This window comes from Dendrobates tinctorius, unplaced genomic scaffold, assembly GCF_039654945.1.
Source record: "Dendrobates tinctorius isolate UK_male_01 unplaced genomic scaffold, ASM3965494v1 ptg000383l, whole genome shotgun sequence".
Lineage (NCBI taxonomy): Eukaryota > Metazoa > Chordata > Amphibia > Anura > Dendrobatidae > Dendrobates > Dendrobates tinctorius.
This window is the reverse complement of record NW_027362049.1, coordinates 1,143,994-1,165,683: the sequence shown is the minus strand read 5'-3', so window position 1 is coordinate 1,165,683 and position 21,690 is coordinate 1,143,994. Positions and strand designations below refer to the sequence as shown.

Here is a 21,690-nt window from a genome sequence, read left to right as displayed (position 1 = left end):
GAATGGAGCAGCCATCTCGTCCTGAATTGCCAGGCTGCCGCTCCATTTTATGAGGGTTAAAAAAAAAAAAAAAAAAGATTCCCTCATTATGCCAATCATTGTGGATCCCAGCAGTGGGACACCCACCGATCTGCAATTTATCACCTATCCCGCAGCTCAAAGGTCGGGTCTAGAAACTCTGATGAATATTACAGTATATGTGGCTTATTTTATCCAGCAAATCTGAAACGATGAGCTTTCGGAGTTATTTATCGGTGTCCAATATTTTTTAATAGATATTTCTAGGAGAACTGGGAGAGGGTCACTATAGACAAGCTCGTGTTTTTATAATAGGTATATTATCTCTCATTTGGATGCACTTTTGCAATGCTGAACTGTTGTTTTCCATGTAATATTAAACAATGACAAATCCGCACTAGCTTGTCATGTGTTGTGTCACACCGCCACAGACAGCTTTGTTTGCACACCAGTGAATCAATGACCTGCTTCCCGATCATTGCCCTGTGCGCTGGTAACAAACACCAGGTGTAACTTGTATCAAGTGGACAACAGACAGGTGGGACAGGTTCGAGCACATTCCAAGCAGAGCGACATTTCATTGTTCAGCCGGCCGCCTTGGGACTCGCGCACACACTGCAGGGGACGCTATGGCACCTGTAAAACAGATCTCTAGCCTAGGTGCACTTCCATAAAGTCTCTGCTGGACTGTGTACAAAGATCATCTCCCCTAGGAGCAATGCTTCATACATACTGAGTCTGATAGAACAATTGTCCAGAATCAGCCTAAACTGACACGTTATCATATATACACATGCAGAGGGAGAGACCTGTCGGTCACGCGGAGTGGACTGGGAGAAATCGCCAGGGACCAGCCAATTGGATTTGACATCCAAGACACATGGTCCCTGACTTTTTTTTTTTTTTTTGACGGGCCTCTGTTGGCAAAGAATGACTGTTCAAACCAAGTACGGGCACTCGGTGCATAATGGCGTGGCCAAATATTTAACTATACCTTTCCACCTGCTTGGCTTCCCCTCTATCTCCACTCCCCTTCTTTGATTGACAGGTCTGGCTTCATAGAGCCTGGGAAGGGTGGAAATAGAAGGAAGATGTATTTAAAAGATTGGCCATCCCATGATGCAACGAGTGGCAAGACTTGGTTTGCACAGTCATTCAATGCTGACAGTCCCCTTAATAGTGACGTGACAGGTTCCCTTTAAAGAAAGTTAAACTCCTCGATGTATTCTATGGGACCTGTTCTTGCTAATCGGTAAAATCGCCCAGTAAATTGCTATGTTAAGTGCTAAGTAAAGTGTATTGTACGTACGAGTGTTGTGCTTGTTATAATCAGATAGCATGTACACAGCACAGGCCAATGTTATTTAATTGGGCTGTTGAGATCAGTTTGTTTTTTTCACCTAGATCTAGTGTCCGTATGACAAAAAATAATAATAAAGGCTCATTCACACGTCAGTATTTGGTCAGTATTTTGCATCAGTGTTTGTATGTCAAAACCAGGAATGGAACTTATCGAGAAAAAATATAATTGAAAGACTGACTCCTGTTCTTTGTTTTGGAGACACTCCTGGTTTTGGCATACAAATACTGATGAAATACTGATGTGTGAAAGAGGCCTAATAATCACAGCATGCACTCGTCTTTTCTGTATATTGGATGAGACTAACCTAGTCATTGAACACCTGGATTCCATATGTATCATCCATATAGCGTCTGATTTTTCCAGATACATGGCAATTCTTAACATAGGAAACAGTATGCCCATCAGATGATCTTTCACACACTTGTCTAAACCTGATCTTTAAAGTTTTTGTTGTTTTTCTCAGTTCAGGGACTTTGTTCTAAGCATCTGCCTCTTCCCAGCAACATAATGCTGCCTACAGTAATAGTACAGGCATTGCTTTTCCGCAACACTGCTCCCCATTGTAGATCTTTTAATTAGTTTTGGGAAATAATCCAATTCTGCACCTCGATGAAGCATTCACCCATTTAGATATTTTGGTCATGTCTCCATATCTTCAACGCAAAAGGAAACTGGGAGCTGGGGCTGTTGTGCAGATCCAAATGATGGTTTACAATGGTGGGAGAAAACTGCTCGGCAGGACACCCTGTGGAAACGTGTATGTAACGATACCTTGGGCTGAAGTGCTCTTTCAGAGGGAATAGAAAGGGCTTCCCATTTAGGTTTGCAGGGGCTGTTTTGATCATGGCAAGAACCAAGCTGTGTGCAGCTGATAAGGAAAAGTAGACTTTGCAGATCCCCCAAACCTTACTTAAGATTTTCAATGCATAATATTTGTGTACCTTATTAGAAATATTTGTACTGACCAGCTTGTGTCACAGACATTGGGATTATATACTGTACGTGTTTAGAACATGACAAGATATAAATTTCACATGTCCAGTAATCATCTGCATCTATCATCGAGCAGCAATAGAGTATCTTAAAATAAAAGTTGTGTAGATGTAAAGTGACCAAGGGCGGTAGTCGTGGACGAGCTGCTTCTCCTTAAAGCCCTGGTACTTTACAGAAAAATCAGGTCCCAGCCCCAATGTGCTACAAGGTGTAGGGTGCATCACACTCACTTGTAGGCCACAGGCCTCCATCTTCAGGAGCCGCCGCACAAAATTCAGGGGACACGCTGTTCGTTTTAACTAACGTTTATTGGACAGTTCAAGTTCATCAGATTGTAACACACAGTATTGGGCACAACACTTATTCCTTGTTTCCTTAGTATAGTAGATCTTCAGCATTACTATCCGTTCCTCTTGGACTATCCCTATATTTACTGTTCCTGTCAGCCCCAGGGATTCCCTGTTGAGTCCTCCAGTGCACTCGTGATCCATTACTTTCCCTTCACGCAGTTCCAAGTCCAACGTACCTTATATGACAGAGGATCAGGCACTCATTGTAGTACCTGTACCGAACCTTGAGCACTGGACATTGCAGGAACGTCAGCAAGGGATTCCAGTAAGGCTTCCCACTGCCCGGAACGATAGATGCTCACCCACTGCAACTTGAACTTGACCTTAGTTCCTGTACTTCCCTATCTGAGGTTCTATTGGGAAGCAGTCCCTTTTTACTGGAGCTAGTCTCAACTTTACCTATGTCTGTCTCTACAATATGTAGCTGGCAGATCACCCTCATAACACTATATATTATGTCACTTATCTTATATTTCACATTCCCTATAATCACTACCTTATGCCCTAACCCAGTGGTCCCCAACTTTTTTTTACCTAGAGAGCCACATTCAGCTCTGAGAGATTGTCGCGAGCCACATTCAGCTCCACTCACAGTAGTGGCAACCAAAGTCCCCATTATGGGTATGATAGCCAAAGCTTTTCCACAGAAATCACGCCGAAGCAGTATAACAAGATCCAGGGGTTCCCACAATACTGCCATTCAGTATTCTCCCATCCAGCACTCCCTCCACACTGTCTCATCCAGCTTCAGGCACCACCTCTCACAGGTAGTATCGCCCTGTCTCCAGCGTACCACTTAAGTTCTCTCTAACCCCCCCAGTATATGTGCATCCAGATCTGCTCTTCTGTGCAGGGCTACTCAAGTAAATCACTATTTTGGCAGATAGCCGCGACCCACAATTCATGGGACTGCGAGCCACATGTGGCTCCCGAGCTGCCCTAACCTACAGTATGTCTTACTCTATACTTTACACAAATCATTACTTATATGGGTCATCCTCCCAGGGCTGTGGGGTACTCGGTACCGGGCCGGTGTCAGGGGGATGTGTCACAGCAGCAGTGACCCGGTCCGTGGCCCTGGGCGCCCAAGCAATGGAGAAATGTAGTTAATGGTAGAATAGTTCGTGACGCCACCCGTGGTGTTTGGCAAGTATGGTGTTAGGCCAACGCTGCATACAGATCCGCTGGGACTGATGGTAGGGTGCAGCAAAGATGTAAAAGCTCCCCACAGGTGGAGCTGTAGTCCCAGGGCAGTGTAGATGTAACCAGCACGGGGATGTAGTAGTGCTGGAAGCGTAGGGAACAGACAAGACACAGCGGTTGCAGTTTCTGTACCTTTACTTAGTATATGCAGTCCAGGGTCCTGATTACAGATGGTGTTGGAGCAGTTTAGCCTGGAAGCAGATCAGGATTCTCTCTCAGCAGAAGGGCTGTGCAGTCTCCTTCCTAGCGCCTTGTGGTGTGAAGCACCCCAGTACTTAGTTACTCCGGAATGCCTCTCTTCGGATGTTCCTAGAACTATACTTGTATGACAGACAGCTGTTTCCTCTCTCGGGGACCCCTTCCTCTTGGCCCTCAGGGAGCACCCCCTCCCCTTCATCCTGATTCAGAGTTCCCCCTGCTGGCCTGGAGTGGAACTGTGTTGCATGCATTAGGTTAACTGCTGGAGAGACCCATCACTGCTTCCAAGCCTGGCATTACCCTCCCCTGGAGGAAGGCAAGGCCAGTGTGGCGACCATACCCCTGGGGGCACCACATTCCCCCCTAGTGCAAGTCAGCACTCCTGGGCTGAACAAAAGAAAAACCTGAATAACATATAAACAATTGGACAATAATAATTTGTACAAGATTTGAAAAAGGGAAAAAATGTACAAAAACCAAGAGCTCAAAAATGGTCCTATGATGATAAGTCCAGCATCAATGTCCATGGTCCATTCCTGGCAAATGGTAAATTATTTACAAATAAAGTTTTTGACCACACACAAGTCCTGTGGTTCAGTGTCCATGAAACAAATCTCCAAAGGAAACTCTTACAGGTTACCTGTTGGCACAAAACTTGAAAAACGGTTACATATTTACATAATTTCAACAATTTCCACATTTACATTACTTTATATACGGTATCTAACTGGTAGTATGCCTTGTGTGGTGCGGGTAGACCTGCGTAACTCTAATGTGGGTAAACTGGGTAGCATTCTCCTATGGACTCTTAGACTCACCATGGGTACAACAGGTTCACCACTGGCAGGGCGAGGGTTCTCTGGCTCCACTGCTGGTGTGGCATCTGCTACCCGATTCTCCTGAGTCACATCTTCCTGTGCTACCGCTTGGGGAAACACTGGCACACTATAGCATCGTTCACTTTAGTCCAATTCGCAGGGAATTCTCCAAGCACTGTGCTGACCTTCTCTTCTTCCACGATGGGCTGAATGTTATCTTGTTCTTCTCTTCTTTCTTTCAACTGGTCAAGACACAACTTCAAATGATCTCTTGATACCGCTGCTGAGGTCTCTCCTCCATCTTTACTCACAAGGCACACCTTAGTATTATCGAAATTTGAGGGCAGAAAGGTATAAGGTTCAGCTTCCCATTGATCATCCAATTTGTGCAATCTTCTCTTTCTTTTCAAGACTTGCTCTCCCGGCGACAAAGGGACAGCAGGTGCATTTTGGTTGTAAAGCTTCTCCTGCTTTTGTCTTACCTGGGTCAAACTCTTCTCCACACATTCCTGAACTCTTCTGTACTGTTGCTGCCTCCCCATGTCCCAATCAGCATCTGGGGATGCCACTTCAGGTGTCAGGACTCCCATGTCCAAGTCAAGAGGCAGCTTACCAGGTCTGGCTCTCATCAGGTATGCTGGAGTACAGTTGGTAGAGTTCACGGGAATATGGTTGTAGAGGTCTACCAGATCAGGCAACTTTTCGGGCCACAGATTTCTCTCCTCAAAGGGCAATGTCTTCAGCAGGTCAATCACTACCTGGTTCATCTTCTCGCACATGCCATTGGTCTGTGGGTGATACGGTGTTGTCCGGATCTTCTTACAACCATACAGGTTACAGGATTCATGAAACACTTCTGCCTCGAAAGCCGGACCTTGATCAGTAAGCACTCTCTCAGGGTACCCATGTGGTCTACAGAAGTGCAGTTGGAACGCTCTGGCCGCTGTTCTGGCAGTTTGATCTTTGACAGGCACAACCACCAGGAATCTTGAATAGTGGTCCACAATGGTAAGGGCATAGAGGTAACCTGACCGGCTAGGAACCAGCTTCACATGGTCCATGGTCCAGGGTCTCTATCCTGTCTGCGCAGGTTACACTGTCCACACTCCCAGCACCACCTCTCAATGGCTTTCCTCATGCCAGTCCAGTAGAACCTCTCTCGGAGCAACGTTTCCAACTTCTTCCATCCGAAGTGTCCAGCTCCATTGTGGTATGCTTCCAGGACCATTGATGCATCTCTCTTTGGGACCACCACCTGCCAGACTAGCTCATGAGTGCGGGCATTGATACTCCTCCGACATAGCTTCCCTTCATATATAACAGCCGACCTTTCTCCTTCCACAACTGCTGGGTTTCTTCAGGAGCACTCGAACCTGGGCGTGAGTCAGCTTGTAGCAGTAGCTCCTTCACCAGGTGGACTGCAGGGTCATTATCTTGCGCTTCAGCCCAGTCATGATGGGGCAATGGATTCAGAGTGACCTCCTTCAAGCCAGACCACCTGTCTCTCACCCCCTGAGCACGCTGGGCCTCCAGTGGTCGGTGGAAGGGAGGCAACTCTATCTCTTCCAGAGCCTCTGGGTCTTCTCCTGCATCTGGCAAATTAGGCATCCTGGATAGCGCGTCCGCATTGGCATTCTTGTGCCCTGCTCGGTACTTGATAGTAAACTCGTAGTTAGACAGCCGAGCCATCCACTGCTGCTCCAGGGCACCCAGTTTTGCAGTGTCCAGGTGGGTCAACGGATTTTTGTCCGTGAAGATTGTAAACTTGGCCGAAGCTAGGTAATGCTTGAACCTTTCGGTGATAGCCCAGACTATGGCAAGGAACTCCAGCTTGAAAGAACTGTAATTATCCGGGCTCCTCTCAGTGGGACGCAGCTTCCTGCTGGCGTAGGAGATCACGCTCTCTTTTCCATTCTGTACCTGCGACAGTACTGCTTCTAATCCCACGTTGCTGGCATCCGTATACAGCACAAAGGGTTGGTCATAATCTGGGTAGGCCAGAACTTCGTCACCGGTGAAGGCCATCTTCAATCTGGTGAAGGACTTCTCCAATTCTTCAGTCCATTCAAACGTGGAATTCTTCTGCTTGCCTTTCTTGGACTGCCCCACTAGAAGGTTTTGCATCGGGGTAGCTATCTCAGTAAAGCCTTTGATGAATCTCTGGTTGTAGCCTACCAGTCCAAGGAATTGGCGTACCTCGTGGAGGTTGCTGGGCTTCTTCCAGTCCCGGATGACCGTGACCTTGTCAGGATCTGGACCTTCTGCACTGACCACGTGACCAAGGTACTGTACCTTAGGCTTCAGGAGGTGGCATTTGGAAGGCTTCACCTTCAGGCCAAAATTGGACAAAGCTTCAAATACTTCAGCCAGGTGTTCCAGATGTTCTTCATAGGTCTTGGAGAAAACAATGACATCATCCAGGTACAACAGGACTGTCTCAAAGTTCATGTGTCCCAGGCAACACTCCATCAGCCGTTGAAATGTTCCTGGAGCAGTGCAGAGCCCGAATGGCATGTAATTGAACTCACAGAGACCCATTGGTAGTAAATGCTGTTTTTTCCTTATCTGCCTCTGCTACGGGAACCTGCCAATACCCACTGGTGAGATCCAAAGTGGAAAAGTAATTAGCAGTTTTAAGTGCAGCTAAGGATTCCTCAATCCTAGGTAATGGGTAGGCATCTTTATGTGTAATGCTGTTAATTTTTCTGTAATCAACACACATTCTCATGGTACCATCCTTTTTCTTTACAAAAACTATGGGAGCTGCCCATGGGCTACAACTGTCCCTGATAACCCCAGCTTCCTTCATCTCTTTCAGCATACTCTTAGCACATTGGTACTGTGTTGGGGGTATAGGTCTGTACCTCTTTTATGGGTGGATGGTCTCCCGTGGGGATATGATGTTGAACCCCTTTTGCCTGTCCAAAATCTAGTGGGTGTTTGCTGAATACCTGCTCATACTCTTGTGTCACTCTGTAGACCCCATTTCTCTGGTATGAAGGTGTAGAGTCAGTTCCCACCTGCAGTTGCTGGCACCACTCTTCTAGCTGCTTTCCAGAGCCGTTGTCCTTCCCCAGGTCGGATGAGACAAAGGGCTCTGCTGCCTGCTTTGCAACTGTGGCGTACCGAGGTATTGTGGCTTCCTCCTCCCCACAACTTAAAAGGCGTACAGGTACTCTCCCATTTTGTACATCAACCACCCCTCTGGCTGTCAGGACAGTGGGCCTGCTTTCGGAGTGTACCGGTTCCACCAATGCCTGGTAATCCCTCCCTCTAAGGCCTATAGCTGCCCGACACCATATCAACATTTCACTCCTGGGGGGTATTACAATGGGAAAAGCATCACTCACTCTGACGCTGCCAATCTCTCCGCCAGAGAGTTCTACCTGTTGCCTTTGCATCAGGGCTCGGATCTCCTTCTGCAGGACTCGTTGTTCTCCGGAACCAGCAGTCTCAGCCACCTGTTGCAACAAGACAATAACCTCGGACAGACAGTTTTCAATTACATTTGTACCAAGAGTCATCATGGGATTGCATTCACGTCGGTCAATATCAACAACTATTAAACCTTGAAACTTTAACTCTACCCGCCCCACCTTAACAGTAATTTCTTTTAACCCAATCTGCGGCAAGGTATGACCGTTACTAGCAACTACTGTTAGTTCATCAGTTGGGCCACGGGTAAGCTCGGAATCAGCCCAATATCTCTTGTACAGAATGTACGGCATAGTGGTCACCAGGGAGCCAGTGTCCAGCAAAGCGTTCATGGGGATGCCGTCAATCACCACAGGAAGGATTGGTCTCCCTCCCACATACATGGCTCTCCAGTTCTTTGGGCCTGCTGAACCTACTCCTGGGGGTTGGCCCTTTGCCCCAGGGGTTGCTCGTTTAAAGGACAGTACCTGGCCAGATGACCTGCCTTGTAGCAGTGCCGACAGATGGGACGTCCGTCCTGGTCATAGCGATCGTTGTTCCTTCCTCGAAGTGGTGGCGTTCTCCTCCTCCGGAGCCACGGGAGACCCTCTGGACTGGAAGCAAGCTGGACCTTGTCTTTGGAGGACACTTGTAGGGACTGCACAGTTTTGGTAAGTGCAGCCATCCCGTTCGTCAGCTCCTGGACTTGAAGACGCAGCTCCTCGGTTGGATCTTTATCCAGAGTCTGTGCATCAGCCTCCACAGGGATGGAAGGAAAAGATGTTGCTTCCTGATAGGTGATCGCTAGGCGCCTAGGGGGCGCTGGATGGCTGTCAGTGGACTCCTGCAGTACCCGAATCGCCCTGTCCTTAAATTCAGCAAAGTCCAGATCAGGGTTTTGCAAGGTGATGATACGCAACTGTCCTCTGTGGGTACTGGACAGGAGTCCTTCAATGAACTGCTCCTTCAACAGTTTATCTTCTTCCTTTACGCTGTCAGGATCAACTTGCTTGACTGCTCGCAGCGCCTCCTGCAGGTTGAGAGCATAGTCCCTGATACTGTCCTATGCCTTCTGTTTACAGCCAAAGAACCTCATTTTGATTTCAGCTGCAGTGCGAGTGTCAAAGGTACTCTTCAGTTTGGCCAGGACCTTTGCAACAGTCTCTTTATCAGTGTCCTGCCAGGCTTTCACCTCTCTCTGTGCTGCACCCGTTAGCTGTCCAATCAGGATATTCACTTTCTGGTTCTCAGTTAAAGGGTATACTTTAAACAAACTGCACAGTCTCTCTTTAAATTCACTCAGGGTATGCGACTCACCCGAGTACTCTTCTGGTATCTGCTGTAGGACCTTTAGTATCCGTACAGCTGTGGAGACCAGGCTCCAGTTCGTGCGCTCTCAAGCTCAGGGAGCTCTCTTTCCTAGCTCAAACACCTTCAGCTTCTTTCCACCCGTCTGCACACTTCACCCTCCGCAGACTATATGACCACCCCTTCCACTTGGCCCTCAGGGAGCACCCCCTCCCCTTCATCCTGGTTCAGAGTTCCCCCTGCTGGCCTGGAGTGGAACTGTGTTGCATGCATTAGGTTAACTGCTGGAGAGACCCATCACTGCTTCCAAGCCTGGCATTACCCTCCCCTGGAGGAAGGCAAGGCCAGTGTGGCGACCATACCCCTGGGGGCGCCACACATACATTACATATTATAATAACAACGTATACACCTAAAACTGGAGTACACAGTTCACACTTCACATGACGCAACATATGTTAGAAACGCGTAACATCATCGACTGTTGTCTTCAGGGGCAGAAAAAAGGCAGAGATGTTTACCTGCCCAGGCCTCCAAACAAATGCACTATCAGGATGCTGCGGACCCATGAGTTAAGATGGCGGCAACACAGGTGCAAAAATACCGATGAGACAACCACTGCCAATATATGGTGGGGGCGGTTGCTTGGTATATTAATGCACAATAAAGTTTTGTATGGGGCACTGTTCACATACAGGTGATGCATAGCATCCAAGTTACAAGCCTATTAGTGATGCCCATACTATTCGATCAGGCGGGCTGCCCAGCGCTATCAAAATGCATGCCATGTGAACAGACACCACAGTTTACAAGATCAAATGGGCCCAACTGCATCTCGAAAAATGAAAAGCAGAAAATACATATATTTTTAAGTCCTCTTTTGGTGCTGTTGTTGTCTTCAGGGGCAGGGACTCAACAGTATAGCTGTCCACTTATACACAGACACAACTTTTTTTTTTTTTTTTGTCCAGCTGAACAAAAAACCTACTGCAACTGGATCCTATTTTAATATTGGAGTCTTTGGAAAACAGATCCAGTAAACAGTCATACATTTTTGTTCCATTTAACAGATCAGTTTTGTCTTTTTTTTTTTTTTTTCCGCTTACTGGATATGTGAGCTTGGCCTAAGAACATAGTCTGAAACCAGATAAAGCTTCCCGGGGCTACATAGAGCTTTGCCATTAGGTTATAAGAAAAATAATATTGAATAACAGTCTCTATATGCAATTAAAAGGACTTAATATATATTGTAAGTTTATGCATGTGTGCGTCCGTGCATAAATTAAATAGAATTATATAGCATATAATAACTAGATAATGATATTATACAACTATCACCTGTCCTACAGAGAGAGATCCTCTAACCTAGAGCTGCGAATGCGGTCCTGAAATGTAGAGTGACCAGTACTCCAGTCACTGGGACTGCTGGAGATGACTTTGAATGGGGTGTATGTACAGCCCCCAATCAGGACTATGGCACATTTCAGAGTCCTGTTCTTGAGGGCCGACAAGCTGGGAATGACCCCTTAATTACTGTGTATATGAAATCTGCTACAACTTTTTAATAACCAGTTTCTCAATTACCGTACTTTCCATGTTCATATTAGTTTACACTTTTGTATACATGCAGAGGCTGAACACCATACCCCCCCACCCCTAAGGTCCATCTTGACACGGTTAGCATTTGAGTAGGCTTCAGGTGCAGATTATCCTTATCAAATCCTAAGCTCTCCTCAAATCCGCTAATGTTCTGTATCCAGTGCATAATTTGGATAAATTAGTCAAATTCTTTACCCCATTCACCTGCTCAGGGGAAAGAAATCTGTACAGCTTTGTCTGTGCCTTGGGAAAAAATCATCTAGGAGAATAAAATTTGTGTCAAATCTTGTTTCAGAATCTGCCCAGAAAAGCCCCTGGTTACCCCTATTGGATCACAATGAGGCAAATTGTCTTACAGAATGGGACGCATTTGCTGCGTATTTTTTACACCTGAACCTTCTGTAAATACATGTAAGATTTGGGATAGGAATATACTTTCCTCATTGACCTAGTCCTGCTGTTATCAGAGAAGTGGGTAAAGTGATAACAAGTCTAGGCAATGATCTGTGATCGAAACATCCCCAATGCAAAGCAGTGAGAAAGTGAAATATAAAGTATATTACAACGTTTGATTAGAAAATGTTGGGCTTTCTAGTGCCCTTTGTGGCGAAGTAGATTTTGAGTGGCGCGGTGGGAGGGAGCTGGGGTGGATTGGACCTGATATCCGTGGGGGGCGGGGGGGGGGGGCGAAATATGATGCGGAGTGGCGCGGCTGGCGGGGATGGTTTTCCCGCTGAAATGAGGCACTGATGTATAATTTTGATTTTTGTTTATTTGTGGAGCCATGTTGTTTATAGGCTCAATTTTATGCAAATATCTGTGTTTTGAGATTTCTTCTTTTTATTTATTCTTACACAGGAAGAGTTTTACCCTTTAAATAATATTTGCTCTCAATGTAAATTTTACTAGCTATATAAGATGTCATATTCTTTCTGTATTGATTCCTGAATGTTTAATAAAAAAGATCTGATTCAAAAAAAAAAAGAAAATGTTGGGCTTTAAAATCTAAAAAACTGCAATCCTAGTGTATCTACAGGATAATGTTATATATTAACAACTGATCATGTCCTTATTTCCTATCACAGATCACCCACCCCTATTACCCTCCCCAGCTCGCTTTTTAGTGCTGCTCAATCCCCGTGGAGGAACTGGAAAAGCATTCAATCTCTTTGAGACCCACGTGATGCCCATGTTAACAGAGGCCAATGCCCACTTCACTCTGCTGGTGACAGGTAAGGTTTTTACAAGGCTGTGGTGGGTGACTCACGGGTTAAATCATTGCATTTTTGGACATTGACCTGGAACAGGGTGAAAGACCTTGAGGTTAGTTTGTTACTCCTGTGCTGGGGGTATAGATACCTTTGTACACACCATGACAGTAAGGTCATCATGAAGATCACTAATGTTGCATCTCCACTTGTTATGAGTCTCCAGCATCTAAGACCACGTTAATCAATGCTGCTCATTTGGGCATTTATCATGTCAGCATGCTGATGTGTGTGACTGCAGGATCTTTAGAATTTGATCAGGAGAAATGGCACAGGAATGTCAAATTTGAACAAGCATTCTGACATCTCCAAACCAAGCAGCCTAGGAGAAATTTGCAGATTCCCTCATAAGTGGTGAAAAGTGCCAATGCCTTCATGATGCCCATCCACCAAAGATAGCTTTTGATTAATAGCTGTTTCTCTAATATACACATGCATGCTCAATTTGGCTGCAAGTGTGATTTAGTTATTGCCAACACCTGTTAGGTGCCACAGGTTAGTTACAGGTGCTGTTAATTACACAAATTAGAGAAGCATCGCATGATTTTTCAAACAGTGCCAATACTTTTGTCCACCCTCTTTTTTATGCTTGGTGTGGAATTATATCCAATTTGGCTTTAGGACAATTCTTTTTGTGTTTTTTCATTTAAGACAAATTAAATGAAGATAATAATAACAAAGAATTTGTGTTTGCAATAATTTTCAGGAAGAAACTGAGTATTATCTGACAAAATTGCAGGGGTGTCAATACTTTTGGCCACAACTGTAAGTCCGTATTGGATTATGTGTTTATTGAAGTGCCATAGTTATTTGGACAGTTTTGGATTTGTGTAATAGGATCTAAATATGCAGCCAAGGTCAGACAGAACAGGTATGCAACCAGGTCAATAAGAGTCAATACAAACTTTCGCTTAGACATACTCCCGCTAGGATCCTAAGTTCAGGCACGACATGGAGAGCAGAGCTTTCAAAAGGGCGGCACGGTGGCTCAGTGGTCATTCCGGGGTTCAAACCTCACCAAGGACAACATCTGCGAGGAGTTTGTATGTTCTCCCCGTGTTTGCGTGGGTTTCCTCCGGGTATTCCGGTTTCCTCCCACATTCCAAAGACATACTGATAGGGAATGTAGATTGTGAGCACCATTGGGGACAGTGATGCTAATGTGTGCAAACTGTAAAGCGCTGCGGAATTTGTTAGCGCTATATAAAAATAAAGATCATCATCAATATAACCCCTGCTGGCAAAGGATGGACCAAGGAGTTAAACTCTGCAGGAGACAAGGGTTAAATCCCTGTACAGACTGCCTCCCTATATCCATGTGAAGATTAACAGCAAGAGGAGGATGCAGCAGGGCTGGAATTGCTGCAAGAGTCTGTGCGTGAAGGCCTGAGACTAAGGGGGGCAGAGCGGTGAGCGCAGTGAATAGAATGGGGTTAAGATGTGAGTTACTGGTGTGACGTATGATAGAGAGAGGTTTTAACGAATGTCATTTATGAACAGACTATAGCCCTGTAAGTTAGCAGCTCAGTCATAGCTGTCGTCCAGCCATGTCTCAGTTATCCCCACCATATCATTTTTTTTCTAACATTATGAATTATAATGCCTCCATCTTGCTGATGAGGCTTCAGACATTAGTGTACATGCACTTTATGTATTTCTTTGTACTTCTATTCCTGCTTAGTCTATTACCTGTCCAACCTCTCCTCCCATGACACACCAATTTCATTACTTATGCCCAGGTCACTACCTCCACTACCTTCCCCAACTGTATAGTAAGTGTCCCTCAACTAGTCCCTAGTTTAAACACTCCTCCAAGCTTTTTGTTGTTTTTTTTTTCCCCGCCCCTTTGTGGTGTAGTCCATCAGTAGCGTACAGACTGTACCCAATAGAGAAGTCTCCAGAAACCCAGAACCCTCGTTCTAGAGCCCCATATTCACTTCACTAATCCCCCACTACCTCACTGGTGTGGCACGTGGTACTCTCAGAAGGCAATATTTTCTGAAATACTAAGTCCTTGCTTTAAGCTTACAGTCTATTTCCCGGAAATCGTCTTACAGGACTTTCCGCCTACCTTTAACCTCTTTGTTTGGTGTGAATGTCCACTATGACCTCTGAGTCCTCATCATCACCTCCCAGTAATCTGTCAATTTGATCAGCGATGTGCTAAACTCCATCTTTTGTGACTATTAATGCAGTCCCCCACTATAGGCACCTGTCTCGCCTGCACTGCGCTCCTACTATTTGCTGCAGCAGTGCTACTCTAGTACTTGTAGCAGAGTGTATCTTCTGAGTATGACCACCGAGACCTTCACAGAGCAAGTTATCTTGAGTAAACAGTATTTACTTTATATGGGTAAACATGAGATAAGAATTCAGAAGCACACAGCCCGTGCTGCTGGCATAATACACTCAAAAGCGAAGGTAAAAGTAACAACAACAATAGAGAACATCCCTGAGTCACCGTAGGAGGCAAAAACAAAAATGCTAGCTAAGTCCAGAAAACCAGAGAGGTTGGCAGCTATCGGATTGCAGACCCCTGATCCTATCACAACAACTAACAGTAGCCATGGGGGGTTCCTACGATGCCCTAGACCCCTCGATCACAGCCGGAGAATTAAATAGGCCTAAAGAAAGAAAGGGGAAATCTAAACTGCCCCAGAGCAGACCCCAAAGCAATAGGCAGCCCCCAACATATAATGACGGTGAAGCAAGATGAAAACACTAACACAGACAGAAAGATAGACTGAGCAAAGACGGGGCCCAAACTACCTAGATAGGAAAGGACAGGAAGGCTGCTATCTGCAATCTGTGAAAAACCCTATGAAAATAAGAGCCAACAGACTGACAGTGAAAAAGGCCCTGAAGACGCTAGGCTTCAAAAAGCTATGTCAGTACTCAGGAATATTCTGAAGACAGAGCAACTGGCAAAAGGAGATTCAGCTCATCCCAGCAGGGAATGGCAGAATCCAGAAAAGCAAGGAAAACAAACACAAAACAAAAATGCAAACAGGCAAAGCAGAAACTTAGCTTTAGGGAAGCAGGAATCAGACTGGTGTCCTAGACGTCCACAGAGAAATCACCCGCAGGGCAGAAGGGCGTCGGCAGCCTTATATCCAGTCAGTGACTCCACTCAGCCAGTCATCCTCATTAGACTTCAGGTGCCTGATAATCAGGCTCATTACCTTCCTTTACCAGAATAGGGAGTTCACCAGACCTCAGTGACGAAGGGGAAAATGAACTCACAACACCTCCCCACAATACAGCAAACATATAACTTCACACCATCGCCATCTGCTGTCAGGCTAGGGTAAAGTCCTCCTTTACATAAACAATAAGTCCATTTCTGTTGCATATGCCAACAGTACTTAAACCCCCTCATCTGCCAATTTAGCAATCTTGCTGATGTGTGCCAGATTAGGACTAGCCTCCCTGGCACTCTTTCCTCTTTCCTGCCTTCTCTCACCCAGCTAGCTGCCTCACTGTCCTGGCCTCCATACTCTGATCCTCCCCCACATCTACCTGAGCACCTCCTCAGTGAGCAGCAGACTCCATTCCTTGTTGTCTATGAATCGGTGTTGTCAACTGTTCATTTAGATCCAGTACCTTGGCTTCCAAATGTACAACGTGCACCAATGTCGCACAGCAGTATGCCCCCTCAAACATCAAGGATTGTCTACATGCAACAAGATGTACGTTGGATGGCATTGTCAATAACTGAGCACATTTTCCTAATGGGGATTGCACAAGACAGAAATATTAATAAGCAAATAAGCAAGTAAATGCAAACCCTGATTCGGTGCAAATTTCTCCCTTCTGAACTCCCCGAATCCGAAGTCACTGAATCACAATTTATATGCTTAAAGGGGTTTTCCGGTCTAAAATGAAGTCTGCAGTCACTCTGTGACTGCAGACTTCTGAATCCCCCCAGTGCACTTACTGTGCGCTGCGAGGCCTCGCTGGTTTCTGAGCCGGGAATGGCTGTGATGTGTGTACTCCCAAGCAGGAGCCATCTAGTGGGCGCGGCCTCTCTCCATACAAGTGTATGGAGCGGGTACGTGGCAATCTAGTGGGCGTGGCCTCTCTTCATACAAGTGTATGGAGCGGGTACACGTCCGTCTAGTGGGCGTGGCCTCTCTCCATACAAGTGTATGGAGCGGGTACGTGGCCGTCCAGTGGGCATGTTGGGCCAGTAGTCAGCAGTTCAATAAGAATAAATGGACCAGCAGTTTGCATGATCAACCGCCAGGGCCGGACTGGGACTAAAATTCAGCCCTGGCATTTGAAGTTACACAGGCCCACTCGTCACATGGTGACTATATAATATCTTTGTACATTTGTAGTTTACAAGAAGTGAGACGAGATTAACACGACTACATAACATGTAGTCAGAGCTGCGCCCAGTATTTCAGCTCAGTCCTATTTATTGCTTTTAGGTACAGTACTCCTCCCAAATCTCTGTCCCCTTTTGTATGCATGATTACAGAATTCCTGGCAGAACTGCTCTCTATTGGGCAACCAGACCCCCTGGTCATAGCCGCCCCTATCATACCTCCCAACTTTTGAAGAAGGGAAAGATGGACAAAGACTGCGGCGCGCCACGCCCAGCCACACCCATTTCACAACTAGTCACACCCATGTCCACAGGACCTGTGATGAGGTCACAGGAGGGGCGGAGTCAGGGGTGACATGATCGGGGGTCTGGACAAAGGCTCCTGATCATGTGACCCCCTGACTCCTCCCCTCCTGTGACCTCATCACAGGTCCTGCGAGCAGGCAAGCGAGTGTGACGCTGTGAGTGGCTGCGGGGGGGAGGGGGTCTCATGCTAAGGTGAGGATGGGGTGCGTGGGGGGGCGTGGCGGCTTATCTCCCTGCAGTGCGGGAGGAACTTGAAACTATCACCGCCATGCCCGCAGAGGGCCGGCGGCAGGAGCAACAGTGGCCGCAGCAGCTGGCAAGCAAATTTTTGGCCACGCCCAGCCACACCCATTTCACAACTAGTCACACCCATGTCCACACCTAATCGCACCCATTTAGCACTGCTGATCACACTGACTGGTACTGAGGGCACAGTGGCTGGCATTATGGGCACACTGACTGGCACTAAGGAAGAGAGAAAACAGAGCGAGAGAGAGAAAAAAGAAAGCAGAGAGAGCGAGAAAGAAAGGGGAAAGAAAGAAAGAACAGAGAGAGAAAGAAAGAAGTAAAGAAAAGAAAGAAAGAACAGAGAGAAAGAGAGGGAAGAAAGAACAGAGAGAGAAAAAAGAAAGATTAGAGAGAAAGAAAGAACAGAGAGAGAAAGAAAGAACAGAGAGAGAAAGAAAATGAGGGAAGACAGAACAGAGAATGAAAGAACAGAGAAAGAAAGAAAAAGAGAGAAAGAAATAAAGAAAGATTCTACAAAGATGCTATAGCAGCCCAGCTCCCATTGTAGTGCCCACCTGAGCCTCCCGGTGCAGGACCTATCATGATCCGCTCACATGGCCGGCATCCCCGATTCCAAGGCGATCCTGCTGTCTGCGCTGTCGGAGGAGGACACGGTGATGGATCTGAAGCACTCCTAGTTCCGTCACAATCTCCTCAAGAAATTATCTCATTTCCGGTCAGCTTCCAGCACATCACTTCAGGTGGAATGTCATGTGTGTGTTTTAAAATGCTCCTCGGGGTTCCGCCGTGTACTTCTGTGTCCGTGGGAAAAGCCCGCTTTGTATGCCTCGTACACACTTGGCTCCGCTCCGTACATCCCGTACACACACGGCTCCGCTCCGTACACCTCGTACACACACGGCTCCGCTCCGTACACCTCGTACACACACGGCTCCGCTCCGTACACCTCGTACACACACGGCTCCGCTCCGTACACCTCGTACACACACGGCTCCGCTCCGTACACCTCGTACACACACGGCTCCGCTCCGTACACCTCGTACACACACGGCTCCGCTCCGTACACCTCGTACACACACGGCTCTGCTCCGTACACCTCGTACACACACGGCTCTGCTCCGTACACCTCGTACACACACGGCTCCGCTCCGTACACCTCGTACACACACGGCTCCGCTCCGTACACCTCACACACACACACAGCTCTGCTACATCCACACTGTAAATCCTGACCCCACACATACTTACCTCAACCAGCACCATGACAACAGCAAAGCAGAGTCTTGCAGACGGTAGAGGCAAGGCTGAGCGCACAGGACCTGTGATGAGGTCACAGGAGGGGCGGAGTCAGGGGTGACATGTCGGGGGTCTGGACAAAGGCTCCTGATCATGTGAACCCCTGACTCCTCCCCTCCTGTGACCTCATCACAGGTCCTGCGAACAGAGCGAGCAGGCAAGCGAGTGTGACGCTGTGAGTGGCTGCGGGGGGAGGGGGTCTCATGCTAAGGCGAGGATGGGGTGCGTGGGGGGGCGTGGCGGCTTATCTCCCTGCAGTGCGGGAGGAACTTGAAACTATCACCGCCATGCCCGCAGAGGGCCGGCGGCAGGAGCAACAGTGGCCGCAGCAGCTGGCAAGCAAATTTTTGGCCACGCCCAGCCACACCCATTTTACAACTAGTCACACCAATGTCCACACCTAATCGCACCCATTTAGCACTGCTGATCACACTGACTGGTACTAAGGGCACAGTGGCTGGCATTATGGGCACACTGACTGGCACTAAGGAAGAGAGAAAACAGAGAGAGAGAGAGAGAAAAAAGAAAGCAGAGAGCGAGAAAGAAAATGGAAAGAAAGAAAGAACAGAGAGAGAAAGAAAGTAAAGAAAAGAAAGAAAGAACAGAGAGAAAGAGAGGGAAGAAAGAACAGAGAGAGAAAAAAGAAAGATTAGAGAAAGAAAGAACAGAGAGAGAAAGAAAGAACAGAGAGAGAAAGAAAATGAGGGAAAGACAGAACAGAGAATGAAAGAACAGAGAAAGAAAGAAAAAGAGAGAAAGAAAGAAAAAGAGAGAAAGAAATAAAGAAAGATTCTACAAAGATACTATAGAAGCCCGGCTCCCATTGTAGTGCCCACCTGAGCCTCCCGGTGCAGGACCTATCATGATCCGCTCACATGGCCGGCATCCCCGATTCCAAGGCGATCCTGCTGTCTGCGCTGTCGGAGGAGGACACGGTGATGGATCTGAAGCACTCCTAGTTCCGTCACAATCTCCTCAAGAAATTATCTCATTTCCGGTCAGCTTCCAGCACATTACTTCAGGTGGAACGTCATGTGTGTGTGTTTTAAAATGCTCCTCGGGGCTCCGCCGTGTACTCCTGTGTCCGTGGGAAAAGCCCGCTTTGTATGCCTCGTACACACTTGGCTCCGCTCCGTACATCTCGTACACGCGGCTCCGCTCCGTACACCTCGTACACCCACGGCTCCGCTCCGTACACCTCGTACACCCACGGCTCCGCTCCGTACACCTCGTACACCCACGGCTCCGCTCCGTACACCTCGTACACACACGGCTCCGCTCCGTACACCTCGTACACACACGGCTCCGCTCCGTACACCTCGTACACACACGGCTCCGCTCCGTACACCTCGTACACACACGGCTCCGCTCCGTACACCTCGTACACACACGGCTCCGCTCCGTACACCTCGTACACACACGGCTCCGCTCCGTACACCTCGTACACAGCTCTGCTACATCCACACTGTAAATCCTGACCCCACACATACTTACCTCAACCAGCACCATGACAACAGCAAAGCAGAGTCTTGCAGACGGTAGAGGCAAGGCTGAGCGCACAGGACCTGTGATGAGGTCACAGGAGGGGCGGAGTCAGGGGTGACATGTCGGGGGGTCTGGACAAAGGCTCCTGATCATGTGACCCCCTGACTCCTCCCCTCCTGTGACCTCATCACAGGTCCTGCGAACAGAGCGAGCAGGCAAGCGAGTGTGACGCTGTGAGTGGCTGCGGGGGGGAGGGGGTCTCATGCTAAGGTGAGGATGGGGGCGTGGCGGCTTATCTCCCTGCAGTGCGGGAGGAACTTGAAACTATCACCGCCATGCCGGCAGAGGGCCGGCGGCAGGAGCAACAGTGGCCGCAGCAGCTGGCAAGCCCACATGACAGCGGCCCAGCGGGAAAATGCCCGGTTGGTTATATTGCCAATCCGGGCCTGTCAACCGCTACTTCATTCACTCAGTTCCCAGGATTGATGGGGTTCCAGTGGTCAGACCCCTAGCTAAACTTGGAAGTATCCCTTTTTAAGACTCCCCAAAGTTGCTCATTTCAAACTTGCATTCCACCTAAACGCTCTAGATTTTGTTCTCTGCCTGCAGTGCTAAAGGGTGTCCGTACCCTCCCAATTCTGTAGCTGTTGGAAACAGGTTAGAAGTCTCAGTGCCAGTGTACCTCTCCTCAGATGTCAATTTTGGAATTGGGTACTGTGACCTGAGAGAGGCTGTCATGATCCAGGTTGGATATGACAGGTTTTGAATAAGTAACCTTTTTTTTTCCATTGAGCTGGTTGCTTGGAGTTGGTTTTGCCCCCCGGTGGTCATTGGGGTTATTGCACAGTGGTGTCTTTTGTTCTAGTTTGCCCCCGGTAGTGGTGAGCGTTATTGCACAGGAATTTCTAATAGGTGTGAGACTCTGGCTCCTAACTATAAAGGTGTGTCAGGTGTTCTCACTCACGGTTGGCGATATTGGTGTTTTCCAACCATCCTTGGTGAAGGAAGGAGCTAGAGAGAGTTCCTGGCAGCTCAGTCAGAATCCTGGAGTGGCAGCTATGGTGTCAGCGAGGAGTTCTGGCAAAGCTTGGTGGAGTGGCAGCTATGGTGAAAGCTGCACTCAGATGCTGGACTCTGTTGCTGGAAGAGAGCTGCACTCAGATGCTGGACTCTGTTGTTGGAAAGCTGCACTCAGATGCTGGACTCTGTTGCTGGAAAGCTGCACTCGGATGCTGGACTCTGTTGCTGGAAAGCTGCACTCAGATGCGGGACTCTGTTGCTGGAAAGCTGCACTCAGGTGTTGGATCCGGTTGGAGGAAAAGATGCACTCAGGTGTCGGACTCTGTTGCTTGGAGCATTAGCAACAGAGCAAAGCTAAGTGGTGTTTCCCTGTTTGTCACTTTCTTCAATGTGTGTTTTAGTGCAGTGGTGGGATTAGTTTCTGCACCGTCCACTTCACTAGTAAGGGATTGGTTCAGGGCGAGCTAGGGAT

The 21,690-nt window shown here is 47.6% G+C and overlaps 1 protein-coding gene across 2 annotated transcripts in view; it reads left to right on the top strand.

Moving 5' to 3' along the window:
• SPHK1 (sphingosine kinase 1) overlaps positions 1 to 21,690 on the top strand; it is a 70,381-nt gene that overhangs the window by 27,772 nt on the left and 20,919 nt on the right. For both annotated transcript variants that reach the window (XM_073563177.1, XM_073563176.1), the window contains exon 2: positions 12,350 to 12,496. In XM_073563177.1, the coding sequence (XP_073419278.1) occupies positions 12,350 to 12,496 (147 nt within the window). The remainder of the gene's footprint in view (positions 1 to 12,349; positions 12,497 to 21,690) is intronic.